The 14,592-nt window shown below is 51.7% G+C and overlaps 1 protein-coding gene across 1 annotated transcript in view; it reads right to left on the bottom strand.

Moving 5' to 3' along the window:
• Positions 1–14,592, bottom strand: part of Obscn (obscurin, cytoskeletal calmodulin and titin-interacting RhoGEF) — a 141,463-nt gene that overhangs the window by 17,701 nt on the left and 109,170 nt on the right. Inside the window, 4 exon segments of the mRNA XM_036198419.1 lie at positions 6,436–6,547; positions 7,386–7,515; positions 7,863–7,965; positions 8,235–8,402. Of these exon segments, the coding sequence (XP_036054312.1) occupies positions 6,436–6,547; positions 7,386–7,515; positions 7,863–7,965; positions 8,235–8,402 (513 nt within the window).

A 14,592-nucleotide genomic window follows, 5' to 3' on the forward strand; every position in this document is an offset into this window, starting at 1 on the left:
ATGGACAACCACTGGCGCCTATCTCCAGCATAGGGTCTTTCCAAGGCTGGGGTGGTGTGCATAGGCTGGGTGGCACCATGGGAGCTGACCACCTTAGAAGGAGAGACGTGGATGAAGGGCAATAAGGTATAACCCAGATTTCATCCAAGGTCTGCAGACAGAATTCTCCAGCAACACAGCCACCCATGGCACATAAGAGACCTCCCCTTACTGGGCTTCCCTCTCATCTCCTGGTGGAAGGCTTCCCAGATTCTCCAGGTCCCACGCAATCCCACATCTGGTGGGGTCACCATGCTCTGAGCTCCTGGAATCCATACATAGGATTTTGTTTGTGCTTTGAAAGCACCAGAGGATGAAGAAAGGGCTAGCTGGTGGAAGTGGCTCTCAGATGGCCTCCTTACTTTCCAGAGCCTCAGTTTCCCCATCTTCCAAATGTAAGGGCTGGGCTTGGAAACACAAATGCTCCAGGGCTATGATACCTACCTACCTACCATTGTAGCATTATTTAGGTTAGATCTAATGAATAAAAACCGGGTCACATTTAAGATTTGGCTGTCTGTTGTACTAAACACATTTAAACGCTGTGTTGGGCAGGGCAGGCTATGGAATGGGAATCGATTGCTGCGGGAAGCCCTGCCACCAACATTCCCCTAAACTCTCGGACACTAAAGGGCAGGAGTCTGTCTTGAGGCCACTGAGGGAGACAGATGGTTTTCATTGCCAGCTTTCCCCAACCGCTGGGAAGCCACTATGCTGGTGAGTCGCCATGAAGTGTGTAGAATAACAACACTCTGCAGTGTGTGCTCTGAGGCCTCAGAAGAGAGCTGTGGTGTGTAGAGGTCCCACAGACCTGGGGATGTGGCTGGGCTAGGTGCCTATAAGAATCCGCCAGGTGCCAATGACCCATGGGGTACGTGGAGGTTGTGTGCACAGGCAGGCAGGCAGGCAGCAAGGGCATCAGGCTGGCAAGGTGAGGGGTTAGTAGCATGCATGGGCACGACAGTCAAAGGAATATTAGAGTCACGCCTGCACTTACATGATGACGGTTTTCTTGGGGACTTTTGTCTCCTGCTCAGTGACTACAAAGAAAACAGTCGGAACAGCAACCGTTACAGACCAGCAGCGCCGGGGGAGCGGAGCTATCTGAGTGGTGGTGTTGCTAGCTAGCATAGCAACCTGCTTGGTGTAGAAGCAGGGTCTGGCCCTGTCTGTCTGTGTGTTCCTGGGAAGGCCTTTGCAGGTGGGGGATCGGGGTCCCTCATCTGCGAAACAGGGCCAGTACCTACCCTATGGGTGGTGTCAACCTCACATCTCACATGAAGCATCTAGTGTCCTTAGGGTGCCACAGGGGCTGGGGCTGGGGTGAAGAGTCTGCCTCTGCATGAAACCTCACTCTTTACTCAGTCCATAGGTCATGAGAGTCCTGTGAAGTTGTCACACATACGGCTCCACTTCTCAGATATAGAATCTGAGCCCCGTGCAGGGCCAGGGGTGGGGATGGGGCTGGAGCTGCACAGTGAGCCATCAGGCACACTAAGACTAAAATAAGATGGCCGATGCCTCTTTTACAAAAAAATCACAAAGACTTAAAACAGGATGGACCCTAGAGTTCCAAAAATGGTACATCTGAGCTGAGTTGGTGGGAGGCCACATGTGTCCTAGGAGCAGCCATAGACAGTGTCTCAGGACGGGAAGGGGACCTGCCTCTCTCAGTAAAAACAACCCCAGCATGTCTCTGTCCATACCAGCAGCTCCTACCTCGTTTATGGAGCTCTAGGTTGAGAAACAAGCTGGGACTCATCGGGGACCAGATTGTCTCTGGCTCTATGAAGCAAGAGGGAGCTTCCCCTATAGTACCCTCAAATGGGTTCTCAGATGCACCCCAAAGGCTTGGCAGCCGGGCAGTAGGCAGCCTGTAGACTGCCTGCACCCTCACATCTCTCAGTAGATTCCTTTATAACCTTGTGGGGGAAACTGCCCAGGGGTGTAGCCTGGGACACTATCTCATGAGTTCTGCTTTGCTGCAAGGCCACACAGAGGAAGGCAACAGAGCATGTTAGCCTATCTCAGCTGAGGTGCACATTAGTTAAAGTACCATCAGAGTCTGTGTGTTCAGCAGGTACATTTACTATGTGCTTGTGTATAGGCACATACATACATATGTCTTGCACACAGGCACATATAGGCTTATATATGCATATTTATGTGCTTGTACACACATGCATACATGTGTGTGCATGTATATGTGTACATTATGTGCATGGATACACATGTGCTACACATATGTACATGCACATGTGTGTAGGCGTGTGTGTGTGTGTGTGTGTCTAGGTTTTCCCTAATGGGAAGGGACTCCACAGTGAGAATCTAGGTTCCAGCCCCAGAGCTTGGTGTACACAGATGACCAGCGTGTTTGCCACCTGCTCCAACACCTTCACCTTCCCTAATAGATCCCACTTTACTGCTCTCAAGGGCAGTGGGCACAACACCCCTGAGATGCTACGTTCCTGGTCCCTTCGCTCCCAGTGCTCAACTGTGACAGCTTCGGGCCTGCGTGTAACTGGCAGCCACAGGCAGGCTGCTATTGTGCAAAGCAGGGCTCCCAGCCTGAGGCAGGACAAAGCAAGAGGGCAGCCACACCCGCAGAGTTCTGTCAGACCACTCTGGTTGCAGAGCCGCAGGGTTAACAGGAAGCAGGATGGGAGTTAGGAAGCAGGTTGGCAGGACTCTGGCTCCAGGGTCTTCCAGGACCAGCCTTCTTGCCTCTCCAAGGCGTCGATACACATCCAATCCCAGAGAGTCCTGAAGGCCTGCTCCTTCCACACTGCCATCCCTCCTCTCTCCCAGAAAAAGACTCATCACGACAACCAAGTAAATGACTATTCAGGATGCTCTTGTGCACAGTGAGGAGATGTGCACAGGACAGGGTTTGCCCCGGAAGTGAGTGTGCTGGTGGCGGCAGACACAAGTGTGCACAGTGCTTCAGCGACCAGGTTGTGGTCAGACAGAGAACAGGTGTGAGAAGTCACAGAAAAGGGCTTGTCCAGGGTCTCTGACCCTATGAGGGACAAGAATCAAAGACAGTTGCTCATCAAAGGGGGGGGGGGTGTGTTTGAGAGGACAGTGAAGGACACCAGAGGTCCCAAGGCTGAGCTGCTGGGCTCTGACCAGCTCAGGTCTGAGAAGGTGTAGGAAACAGGACCACTAGATGGCAGGTTCCAGTGACCAGGGGACCGCATGTGCCAACTTTCAGTATGCAAAAGATATGTATGCCACCCCTTCTACTGTAGGAGCTGTGGCTCACTCGGTGTTGGTCCCGACTCTGTTTGCCTATCCCCAGGGATGTGAGTCTCTCAAGTGTCTTGGAGCTCCTTCCAAATAGGATAGCCCTAGCTGGATCCTCCCCATCCTGACTGTCCCCATGAGTGTCTTGTCATAAGCCTCGTTATGTGGCCCTTCCTCCAATCTGAAACACTCCCTCCCGGAGGGAGGTTCACTAAGACTCAAGAAGCCGGGTTGGGGATTTAGCTCAGTGGTAGAGCACTTGCCTAGCAAGCACAAGGCCCTGGGTTCAATCCTCAGCTAAAAAAAAAAAAAAAAAAAGGACTCAAGAAGTCAACAGAATGTACAAGGCGCTGCCGGCTTCCCCAGTTACCTAAGCGGTAACAACCTCTGGGAAGTGGAGACTGAGCAGCAAAGCTGCCTCCAGACTGTGCTGCAAGTCTAAGGAGACCAACTTTTTGAGGCTTCGCTCTTGCCGAAGGAAGCAGGCTTCCTGTGATATGTAACCCCAACAGTCTCACAGGTTCACTAACCTCGCTTGGGGAGAACTGTTTCAATCTGTCATCTGTGCCGTACCGGGCACAAACAGAGACATTTTATCGCACTCTAGTGGTGACTGCACAGGGACCAGAAGAACTAAAGAAGTTTGGGGTGAGGCAGTTGCCCGGATCCTGCAATGGGTGCTGACATACGCAACCTGGGCTCCATCCTGCGGAGGCCATGAAAGTGGGGTGATGCACACAAGTCCTGCAGCAGCAACAGCACCTCAGGGTGAGGCGGTCGGAAGGTTCATGAAAAGTGACTGTGAATTCGGGGAGGCTGGATGAGGTGGTACCTCCCATGTGTGCCTGCAACTGCTCTTTGACGAAGCAACAGATAGAAATGATGTGATCTTTTAGCACGACACCGGCCCTCTATAATGTTTCTCTTTGAGTATACCCCTAGCTGACCAAGACCACTTGATACTTAAAATGGATGATGACGGGCCTTCAGAGAACCCACCCCACCCTCTGTTTAAAAAAAAAAAAAAGTCTCATCATATAATGCTGACCCCTGAGGCGAGTCTTACAGATTTGTTAAAGCATCTGCAAGAACAGTGAAGGAGTTCAAAAGAAAGCACCTACATGTCTGGGAAGACACCTGTAGAAGCATACGTCTGTTGACTAAGATTCCAGAGCCTGCGGTGGGCTGCTGCTCTACATCTGTGGCTATGGAGGCCCCCAAGGCCTTACAAACCACAAAGGCTGCTGTCACTGCTGTATCCTAGGACTAAGTGGTGTGATCCTGCTCGAAAGCTGTCACACACTCTGAACACAGGGCATGGAAAGTAAGTTTGGAACTGAAATGGAAATTCCCTCTTTGCTGCCTAGTGCCAGAAGGCGCTGCCTGGACCACTGGTAAAGTGTGGCAAACATCAGCAGCAGCTATGAGTGGCCATGTGTACTACACTACTAACATGCCAAGCAAGGTGTGCTTGCTAGTACAGCATGGGCACAACTGCTGAGGGGCAACCATCTGATTTCCTATGAGATTTAAAGCCTGCCTCATGAGGGGGCGAGCCACATATGGTACAGTAAGGAAGGGCAAAAGCCTGTGGTTCCAGTGTGGAGGCAGCTACTGTTGTCTTGTTCACTGGACGCGATGTGCCTATCAGACTGCCTACTAAAGATTTGCGTTTACACCCAACCATTACCACAGCTGTCAGCTTTGGTCAGTCCAGTTGGTCAGCCACAGAGGGAAACTTCACTTTTCCCAGTGAGGGGTGTGCGACAGAGACTCCTAATCCATTAGCTCCTGAAACTAAACGACGGTTTCTCTGCCACACTCAGCCATGGATGGAAGAAAATCATCAGACATATATACCATCCCTCCAAGGCTCAGGGAGCTCCAAAGAAGGGGGTCTGGCGAATGTGAGAGCCTGGGGAAGGGGTGGAATACTATGAGGCTACATCTCCCGATCCGCAACACGCCTTCAATGAGAGAAACTCATGAAGACAGAAGAAGGAAGGAAGGAAGGCCCCTCCTCAGGGTCACATAAACAGAGGCTGTTGCTAAGTCAACCCATAGGGCCGCTTGCAAAGTGTGTCACATGGGCGACGTGCTCAGGGATGAAATGTCACCCATGCTGGGCTGGACTTTTCAGTGACATAGCTGCCTTTGAGTTATTTGTGTTTCTGTAAGTAATCCCTCACCCAGACTAGTAAGTAATCCCAACAAACTCTTCAGTTTGCTAAGACTCTGTGGAATTATCTCTTTGGTCTATTATAGATGATCTGAAGTGAACAGAGGCCTGTTTACATCTTCAAGGATGAGTAACCAACCTCACCTTCTGTCCCTAGTCAGGCTTGTTTATCTAGTTTTCAATATTTATGTTGACTTTACCACTGTACATGTGAGCGCTGACACTCACGGAGACAAGATTGTGTTAGATACCCCCCTGGAGCTAGATTTACAGGCAGTTGTGAGCTGCCTAACATGGCCATGTTCTGGGACTTGAACTCAGGTCCTTTGCAAGAGCAGCCAATGCTCTTAACCACTTAGTTCTCTCTCCAGTCCCTAGTGAGGCTGATTTTATAGCTTACTCCCGCCCTCTCTGCTAGTACACCAGGAGTGGCCCTGAGCCAAGACAAGGACACTGAACTGCAGCATTATGCTTCTCACAGGCAGCCCATCCCCATGGGATGTCCTACACCTGCCCCTGCTCCAAGCAATGTGTCTTCTGCACTTGGTGTGGACCCCTCACCCACTCCTGTTGCCACCTACACATTGCCTCCATGACCATTGCCCGTCAAGCTGATGCAGGCCCAGCTCTGTCTTTTCTGCAGAGACAATGGTTGAGCAGGACTGTGGGGTCCCCATTATCCAGGGCAACTTCCAGCTCTCACTCTGGGCTCATGGCCTTCCAGCCCCCACAGAAGCACGTGTGACCCTGCAGCTGCCTCCTCTGACCTCCTGTATGCCTCCCCAGCTTTCAGCCTCCACCATTTTCCACCCTGAGATGCTAGCTAGCCCCCTCCTCTTAGAGGCACCTCCTGGTTGGCAGGGCTGACAGTTTCCGGTCCACCAGGCTCTTTCCAGGCCAGTGGAGGTTCCCACCTGGGGCTTAAAATGCGTGAGTCGCTGAGACAGACAGCACAGGTAGACAGAACCTACCTTCCACAGCGGCCACCAGCTGTTCCCGGTGGTGCTGGTCCCGGGCACGCAGGGCAGGACTCTGCATGTACAGTTCTCCACCACCCCGTGTGGAGCCCAACCGGTTCACCAACTGCCAAAAGGACAACAGAGGCCCACTGAGAACCCAGGCTCCTCAAGGGATCTGGACCCTCTCGCTAGAACCACCCTGATGGTCTAGGAGTGTGAACCACGCCCCTCAGTGTGTTTTGTACAGGGGAAAGGGCTCCCACCCTGACCATGGGCTCCCTAGAGACTCCTAACGTGGAGACTGCTCTCTTTCTCCTCTGGCCAGGGTGTGGCTGCTCAGTTGGAGGTGGGGGGGGGCAGGGGATGAGCACTTGAACTAGAACAGTAGAACCTGAAACTGGAGTTAACTTTAATTAGTCATTGCATGGCCCCTGGCCCCTCTACTGCCTAATCCAGAGTTAACTTGAGTACCCTTGCTCCCAGGAAGTCTTATGGGAGGCAAGTGCCCCTAGGGTCACAGCTGAAGCCACACAGAGGAGTCTGGCTTCCAGACAAGAACTCTAGTAAGAGCTGGACACAGGTCAGAGGACCCAGACTGGTCTCCACCTCAGATCTGGGGACAGAGCACAGAGATGGAGGCTAGCATTGCATGGGCAATGTCAGACTCGCCAGATAAATGGCACGACATCTTGACATGAATGACAGCAGAGGTCAGCACCAGGTCCTCTCCAACAGACTAAGCATCATCTTGAAATGGTGGGGACAATGGAAAGGGGACAAGATAACAGGCCCAGCCTAACATGAAAGGAGAGGCTACAGGGCAGAGGACAGGTAGATGGGGATGGTGGGTGACAGCAATCTGATGTCTTCTGGTCGGCCGAGAGCATCAACACCTACACAGTGGAACCTGGGTTTAATCAGACCCCAGAGGATGGCCACTGTCCCTCATACACACGCCTCACCTCACACTCATAATGTCCCAAGTCCTCCTTGCTGGCTGCCCGGATCACCAGCACCAGCACACCACTGCGAGGCTCATTCAGCAGCCGGTACTTGTTGCCCAGGGTTAGCAGGGCACCATCCTTGTACCACCTGGAACCATTCAAGAGGTCCTGTGAGCCAGTGCCCACCCAGAGCCATCTTCATGGTACCCTCAGGGTCCCCAGGGCACCTCCAGACAGAGCTACTGGTGCTTAAAACCCCTCCAAGGCTACCCCAGATCCAGTGTCCCTACTAAGTTCCCTTCCTGGAAGCCACAGTCCAGCCATGTCTGCCCAGCCACAGAGGGTCCTACATCCAGCAGGAGTCACAACCCCATGATACCCACTTTCCAGTGATCAGCGGCCATGTACAACCTCCCTGGCTTAGAAGCTCAGGCTGTCCAGCCCTCCTCCCACTGACAGGAGCTGCAGCCCTTACCCCTGCAGCCCAGGCCTCACCTGATCTGAGGGTATGGGGCACCTTCCACAGTGCAGGTGATCTGTGCATCCTCCCCCTCCACAAAGGGGGTGGCCCGGACCTTGTTCACAAACCGTGGGGGCACTGTGGGCAGAGGCAGGCAAGGGCAGGAAAGACAGAAATATATCTGGGATGGAGCTGAGGGAGTGCTGGGGTGGGGATGGTGGTGTCCCCACTTCCAGCAGTGGCCTTCCTCTGGGAGTTTCTGGGAGGTCCCAAGTCCCCGGGCCTGCTCCACCCGCAGGCCCGCCCCACACGCCAGCCCTACCACAGCCTGTACTCCGGACAGAGTCCACACTATTGACAGTGGGCTGGTGGGGTGTCCAGCACACCAGACAACCCACTCTGCTCACCTTGTACTAGAATCTTCCCCAAGGTGCTGGCATTGCCAGCAGCACTGGCTGCAAAACACATGTACTGGCCAGAGTCGACACCCGTCAGGTTGTCCAAGATGAGGGTACAGGAGCCATCAGGGTCTTCGATGAGGATGTGGTGTGGGTCCACCTCCACCGGCTTCCCATCTGGAAAGCAGAGGCAGGCTTCCATGGAATAAGGTCCCAAGGCTGAGGCCTGGGAATAAGAGGCTGGATGCAATCTGTTCTCTCTCTGTGTCTCTCGGTCTCTCTCAGTCTGTCTCTCTGTCTCTTTTTCTGAGTGTCTTTCCACAAGGGCCCTGACTCAGATATCTGTCTGTCCAATTTCAACGTTCTAGGAACAGAGGGTGGGGCGAAGCGTCTGAACTGGAGAGGGCACTCAATAAGCACAACCGGTGTTTGCCCACTCCATCTCCTCCATGGCTGCACCTCTTCCGAGCACCTTACACGGCGACAATGCCCAGCATACTTGACGTGAGCTCCCCTTCCCTCAATCGCCTCCACCCTGAAGGCCTAGAGCCTACATCAGCCATTCCCAAACCGTCCTTCCTCTTCCCACGTCTGACCCTGTCCTGCAGCCAGCCAGCCCCAGTAGCAAGTCAAGCACCTAGGGTTTCCCCTGAGCAAGTGGAGACCACCCCAAGCAGACAGCTCAGACCTCAGTACCAGGCCTGTCCAGAGGGTCCCCCCTCCCAGGCCACACCCTTGTGCCTTTCCTCTCGAAGTTAAAGTTCCAGTTTCCTCAGACATGAGCAGCCAGAACCTCCCCTTCCCATTTGGGGAAAATGTGTCTCCTTCAAGTTGTCCCCACTCATCCTAAAGGGAGGCACTCTGGAGCCATCTGCAGCAGATGAACACACCAGACACCTATCTTTTCTTTTCGATCATCACCTTTGCAAAACATATTTGAAGGTTGGAAATAAATTCTGAAAGCAATGCATGGCTCGTGGTAAAAGATTTGAAGGGTAGGCTGGGCATGGTGGTACCCATCTTTATCCCAACACTTGGGAGGCAGAGGCAGAGGCAGGTGGATCTCTGGGAGTTTGAGGCCAGCCTGGTCTACAAAGCAAGTTCTAGGACAGCCAGGGCTGCTACACCCTCTCCATCTATCTGTCTGTCTGTCTGTCTGTCTGTCTGTCTATCTGTCTGTCTGTCTATGTATCTATCTATCTGTGTGTGTGTATTTATATTTATATTTGAAGGCTAAGTCATCATATAAACATCCACCTAAACATCTCAGGCAAGCCTGCTTCTTTCCTGAGAGAGCAATGGGGAAGGGCAAGTACTTTGCCATAGAGAATTCACAGCCCTTAATATTTCAAAACAAGTAAAACTAAACACATTCACAAAGACTCTGACTGTGTCTCCATGGACCCAGAGGGATTAGAATCCACTGTGTATAGCCTTGAGAAAGAATGTCAGCTTCCCAGCTCTGCCAGACACAGATGTCACATCCCTTTGCCACCCAATCTGACAACGGGAGGCACCCTTTGGGTACCACAGCCTTGCCTTCCACCTCTGAGTACTCAGTATGTTTGTGGCTCTCCACATCTACCTCTGGCTGTCTCCAGAGGAGATGGACTCCATGTAGAAAGTTGGCAGTGGAGGAAGTAACTGCTGCCCAGCCCAGTCTCCTTGTCTATTCCCAGACTGGCTGACAGGCAGCACAGAACCCAGGAGGGAAAAGAATCCAAGGATCAATGGAGGTCAAGTCATACGCAGTGACATTGGATGGTGGCAAGGAGCTAGCTATAGGAGATGAATTGGGTCAGTCAGATCAGGCACTGCTCATGTAGCACCAGCTGGTGTGGACATCCTCAGTGAGACTAGCAGCTCCTGATGGGCCATCTTAGGGACATCAGATATGACTCCTCTTTTGTCTTGGACAATAACAGCCAAAATCTTTTTGAGTTCACAAGACAAGGTCTGTCACATACATCCATGGCACCTCTAAATCTGGACTCAGCACTCTGACCTTCAAGGTCCTTTGACAGTGCATTTCTGCTCACTCAGTGCTCTTCTGGTTGGTAAGTTAGAAGCATCCATCTCAGATGCCCAGGCTCCAGTGTTGCGCTCCACCAGCAGGGCTGGCTGAGAAACCTAAGATTCAGGGTTCTGTTCCCAGTGTGTCACGTCTCGGAATTCCATCAACATCCACAATAACCAATCTTTGTCTTTTGAGTTCTCCATGGGAGAATGCCTTAGAGGACTCTTGGACCCTGGGGACAGTGTGTGTCCCACCCATGTCTTCTCCTTGGTCTCAGCCAGTCAGTTTAGAGTTGGCCTGAGGGCTTCCCAGAGCCCTGCAGCGGACCATCTGGACTCCCCCATGGGCAGGATTCCCTTGAGCACTGCTATGGTTTCAGTGTGGGTCCCCTGGAGTTCTGTGGTGTAAGCTTCATCTCCACAGTTGATGTTGAGGAGGTAGAGCCTCTTTAGTGGAGGGCTCTAGGTGAAGCTGGTCAAGCCACTGAGGATAGTGCCTTGAGAAAGGGTTGATGCTGGTCTCTAAGTGTAACTCAGTTTTTCAAGAGTTATTCAGAGAGCAAACCCAGCCAGAGAACCTCTTCCTTCCTGTCCACCGTGATTGCTCTCTCCATCTAACACATATTCCCACCACGATGCCCGGTGCCACACTGTATCGCAGTCAGCCAACAGGAGCCTCACCAGGTGACACTATGCTTTAAGGACTTTCAGCCTCCAAACCCTGATATCAAAAGAGATCTCTTTAGTTTATAAAGAATACAGACTCTGGCACTTTGTTACAGCAACAGAAAACTGAAGTTCTAATGTCAGCAGGCTTCTGTATGGTCTTGAGCAAACTTGAAGTTTCTGAGACTCATGATTTTGCCAACTGAAGTCTCTGGTGTAGGAGGCTCAGCTTGGAGTTTGGATCTGACCTCTTTCCAACATGGCCATTAGAGACATCCCTTTCAAAAAATCAACTCTTTGCAATGTTGTGGGGGCTCTGATGGAAACCAGACATTCAATTCAGTGATGTCCTATGTGTCCATTCTATGATGACACAGTTTGGACGCTGTGACAAGCAGTGTCCAGCCAGCCTTACTCAGCGAATGGAAGGAACCGATTTGCCAAATTGACATGAACAAGAGGGTCTGGATCCATGAATCATTCATCGTCCAGATGAGCAGAAAGGCAGCAGCACACATGGCTCTGAGCTGGGCAGAGGTGTCGTCCTCTGTTCATGGGCAGAGTTCAAGGCCACTCTTAGAGCTCCCCCCAGGCTACTCTTTGTGAAGCCCACTGTATTCTTAAGCCAGCTGTTTGTTTTGCCATGTAAACAGCTGGAGTGGCAGGTTAAAGGAGTCCCTCTTTGGGGCCACAAAGCATAGATCAAATAGAGATAAACACCTGCAAACTGAGGACACCTCACCCAGACCACCAGGACTCTTGTATGGGGCCATGACAACACAACATTACTTTGACCCAGCTTGACAGACACAAAGCTATGCTACACGCTAGATAGAAGGCTGTTGAGAGATGCTCTCACGTCTACAGAGAGCATGATCACATCCCTGGGGTACCCACACCCTTATCCTGGCAGATGGTCCCGTGAAACCAGCCATAATGCTTCTGGTCAATGAACGTGGCCAACATGAGCCACATGGTGCCACGTGGGCCTCTTACCATCTGATGGCCACTCCAGGACCTGACTGTCCCTTTTGTCCTCTGGTCCATGTACCTCAGGAAGGTTTTTTTGGGTCACTGAAAGTGGCTGCCCCCTCCCCACAAAAGACTGTCTCTTCTCCTCCAGGCACCTTACTGGAGGAACAGGCAGGGCCTGGCCACAGGCTTCACTTTCCTCCTAACAACCCAGTCAAGAGAGATGGAATGCCAGGGGCTCAAGCTGTCCTCTGGCTTGTTTTGATGAAAAGGTGTTTATCCCCCTACACTTGACCTCTGGATGTAAGGAGGGAGGGATGGATGGGTAAAGGGGCAGGTTCTGTGCAGCTAGAGGGAGGCGGCTGTGAAGGGACCCCCCACCGCCAAGAGCAGTGGTCACAAGTGGTCTTCTCTAGAACCAAGAGATGACACCCAGGGCAGCTCTCTCAAGTCACCACCAGGAGCCGGCCATGTGTCCCTCTATTCTCACAGCCCAATAAGAACTAGGCATGATTCAGGATGCTACTATCTTGCTATATCACAGGAACAAAAATGTCTTTGTCCTAGATAGGAGAAGAGGAGGAATCATGTGGTACCTTCTCCCTTTTACTTAAGTTTGTATTTAACTGTTTATTTATTTTGGTTTTTCGAGACAGGGTTTCTCTGTGTAGTTTTGGAAACTTTCCTGGAACTCACTCTGTAACCCAGGCTGGCCTCGAACTCACAGAGATCCGCCTGCCTCTGCCTCCTGAGTGCTGAGATTAAAGGCGTGCGCCACCACCACCCAGCTGTCGAACCAGCCAAGGAGTCTCTGGAGAACTCCGCTTGGTCTACCATCCAGTGTCCAGGATCACCAGGAACCAAGAGAACCGGTACATCCAGATCTCGGGTCTTAAGGGCTCCCATCTCAGCCCCACCTCAGGAGTAGGTCATAGGTAGACATAGACATGACAGTTACCAGAAGCCTCACTTGGGGTAGTACTTCCATGTCAAAGTTGGAACAGCTACCCACTACACTAGACCTTGGGACTTACACAGATGCACACACAGACATATATGTCTATGGTATGTCTGTGTACATATATATTTGCAGTGTTTATGTGCATGTATCTGTGCATATATATTAGTGAGTCTCTATGCCTGTGTCTGTAGTGTGTTTGTATACATGTGTACTGTCTGTGTATATACCTATGTAGCAAACATATGAATATATGTATTATCTGTGTCATGTGTACATGTGCTAGTATCTATCCATGCATATAAGAGTGTCTAGTGTGTACTTTCGCATTATATTCACGCATGTGGCGTGTTTTAGTATGTACCGGTGTAATGTTCAAGTTACATATGTGTGCCATGTACAAACAAGTATGTGCAGTGTGTGTATGATCTGTGATGGGGTGGTCCACAGATAGGTGGGTGGGCATAGAGGCACATTTCAGTCTGGTTGTAGGTGATGGTCACTGTCAAGCTGGTCATCTGCCCTTATCCTTGCTGAGGTGAGGGTCCTCTCTCTCTCTATCTCTCTGTCTCTCTGTGTCTGTCTCTGTCTGTCTCTCTGTCTCTGTCTCTGTCTGTCTCTCTGTGTCTGTCTCTGTCTATCTCTCTGTCTCTCTCTGTCTCTGTCTCTCTTTCTGTCTCTCTCTCTCTGTCTCTCCCCCCCCACCTCACTGTTCCTCATCTCTCCAGACTCTGGAAGTCAGAGGACCCTTGAGATCACTAATGCCAATGAGACCATAGTACAAGCTCTAGACCTCACAGACAGCTGATGTTAACAGTGTCTGTGGTGGGCACTCTGGGCTCTGGCAGTGCCAATGTGACTTCAGATTGAGGTTGCCCATGTGAGAAGTCAAGCATGGCCACTGTCACAGACCCAGTTAACCTGAACTGGAAGACTCGGGGAGCTTCCTGGCTAACAGAGTCTATCTGTCCCTCTCTGTATCACGTACTGATGCTGGGAGATGAGGGAGCTGGCCGCATGACTCCACTGGGAGGGATAAATAGGAACTTACACATGACAACTCACGGACCCTGCCCAGCTGACTTCAGTCTGGCCCCTTCCACTGCAGTAAAACATAACCCTGAAGGGAACAGCTCCGCTGAATTCCAGTGAGTCCACGGAGTGAAGGATTAAACTGGAAGAGGCTCCTGGGACTGTGAGCCTGTAGCTGGTGTTAAGTGAGAGGGCTTTGGGGATCCCCAAACCTGGCATCAGAATTGTAGGTGCTATTATAGACCTCTGAGTTGGCACCAGAAAACCAGGTGCTCTTGAGGACCTTTCGAGCCACAATTGATGTCAGGAGTAAAGGCTGTAGGGAACCGAAACGTGCAGGTGGTGTCAGTGGTGAGGCTGGTCGGAGACTCTGACCTTTGCAGCTCCTCCCATTACAGCTGAGTGAGGTGTGTGCACCATGCCCCTCAGCCCCAGCACTGTCTCAAGCCCCCTCCATCCACATAGCTCTACTTCCCCATGTGACTTTGAGCTGATTGTGACATGTGACTTGTTGACCGGAGCTGCTCCTCAGTGTCATGGCTATTGCTTACCCAGGCCCTCTGTCTCTCACTCATGCAGAAGCTTTAGACCTGTCATCTCAGAGGACTGTCCTGCTTTTTGTCATTGCCCCAAGCCACTAGTCTTCTGGATAGGCACAACACTGTCTGGCTTCGGGCTTATTTATCCATCACCTGTCTCCTACCCTACATCATCACTCTCTTG

Source organism: Onychomys torridus, chromosome 8, assembly GCF_903995425.1.
Source record: "Onychomys torridus chromosome 8, mOncTor1.1, whole genome shotgun sequence".
In the NCBI taxonomy this organism is placed as follows: Eukaryota; Metazoa; Chordata; class Mammalia; order Rodentia; family Cricetidae; genus Onychomys; species Onychomys torridus.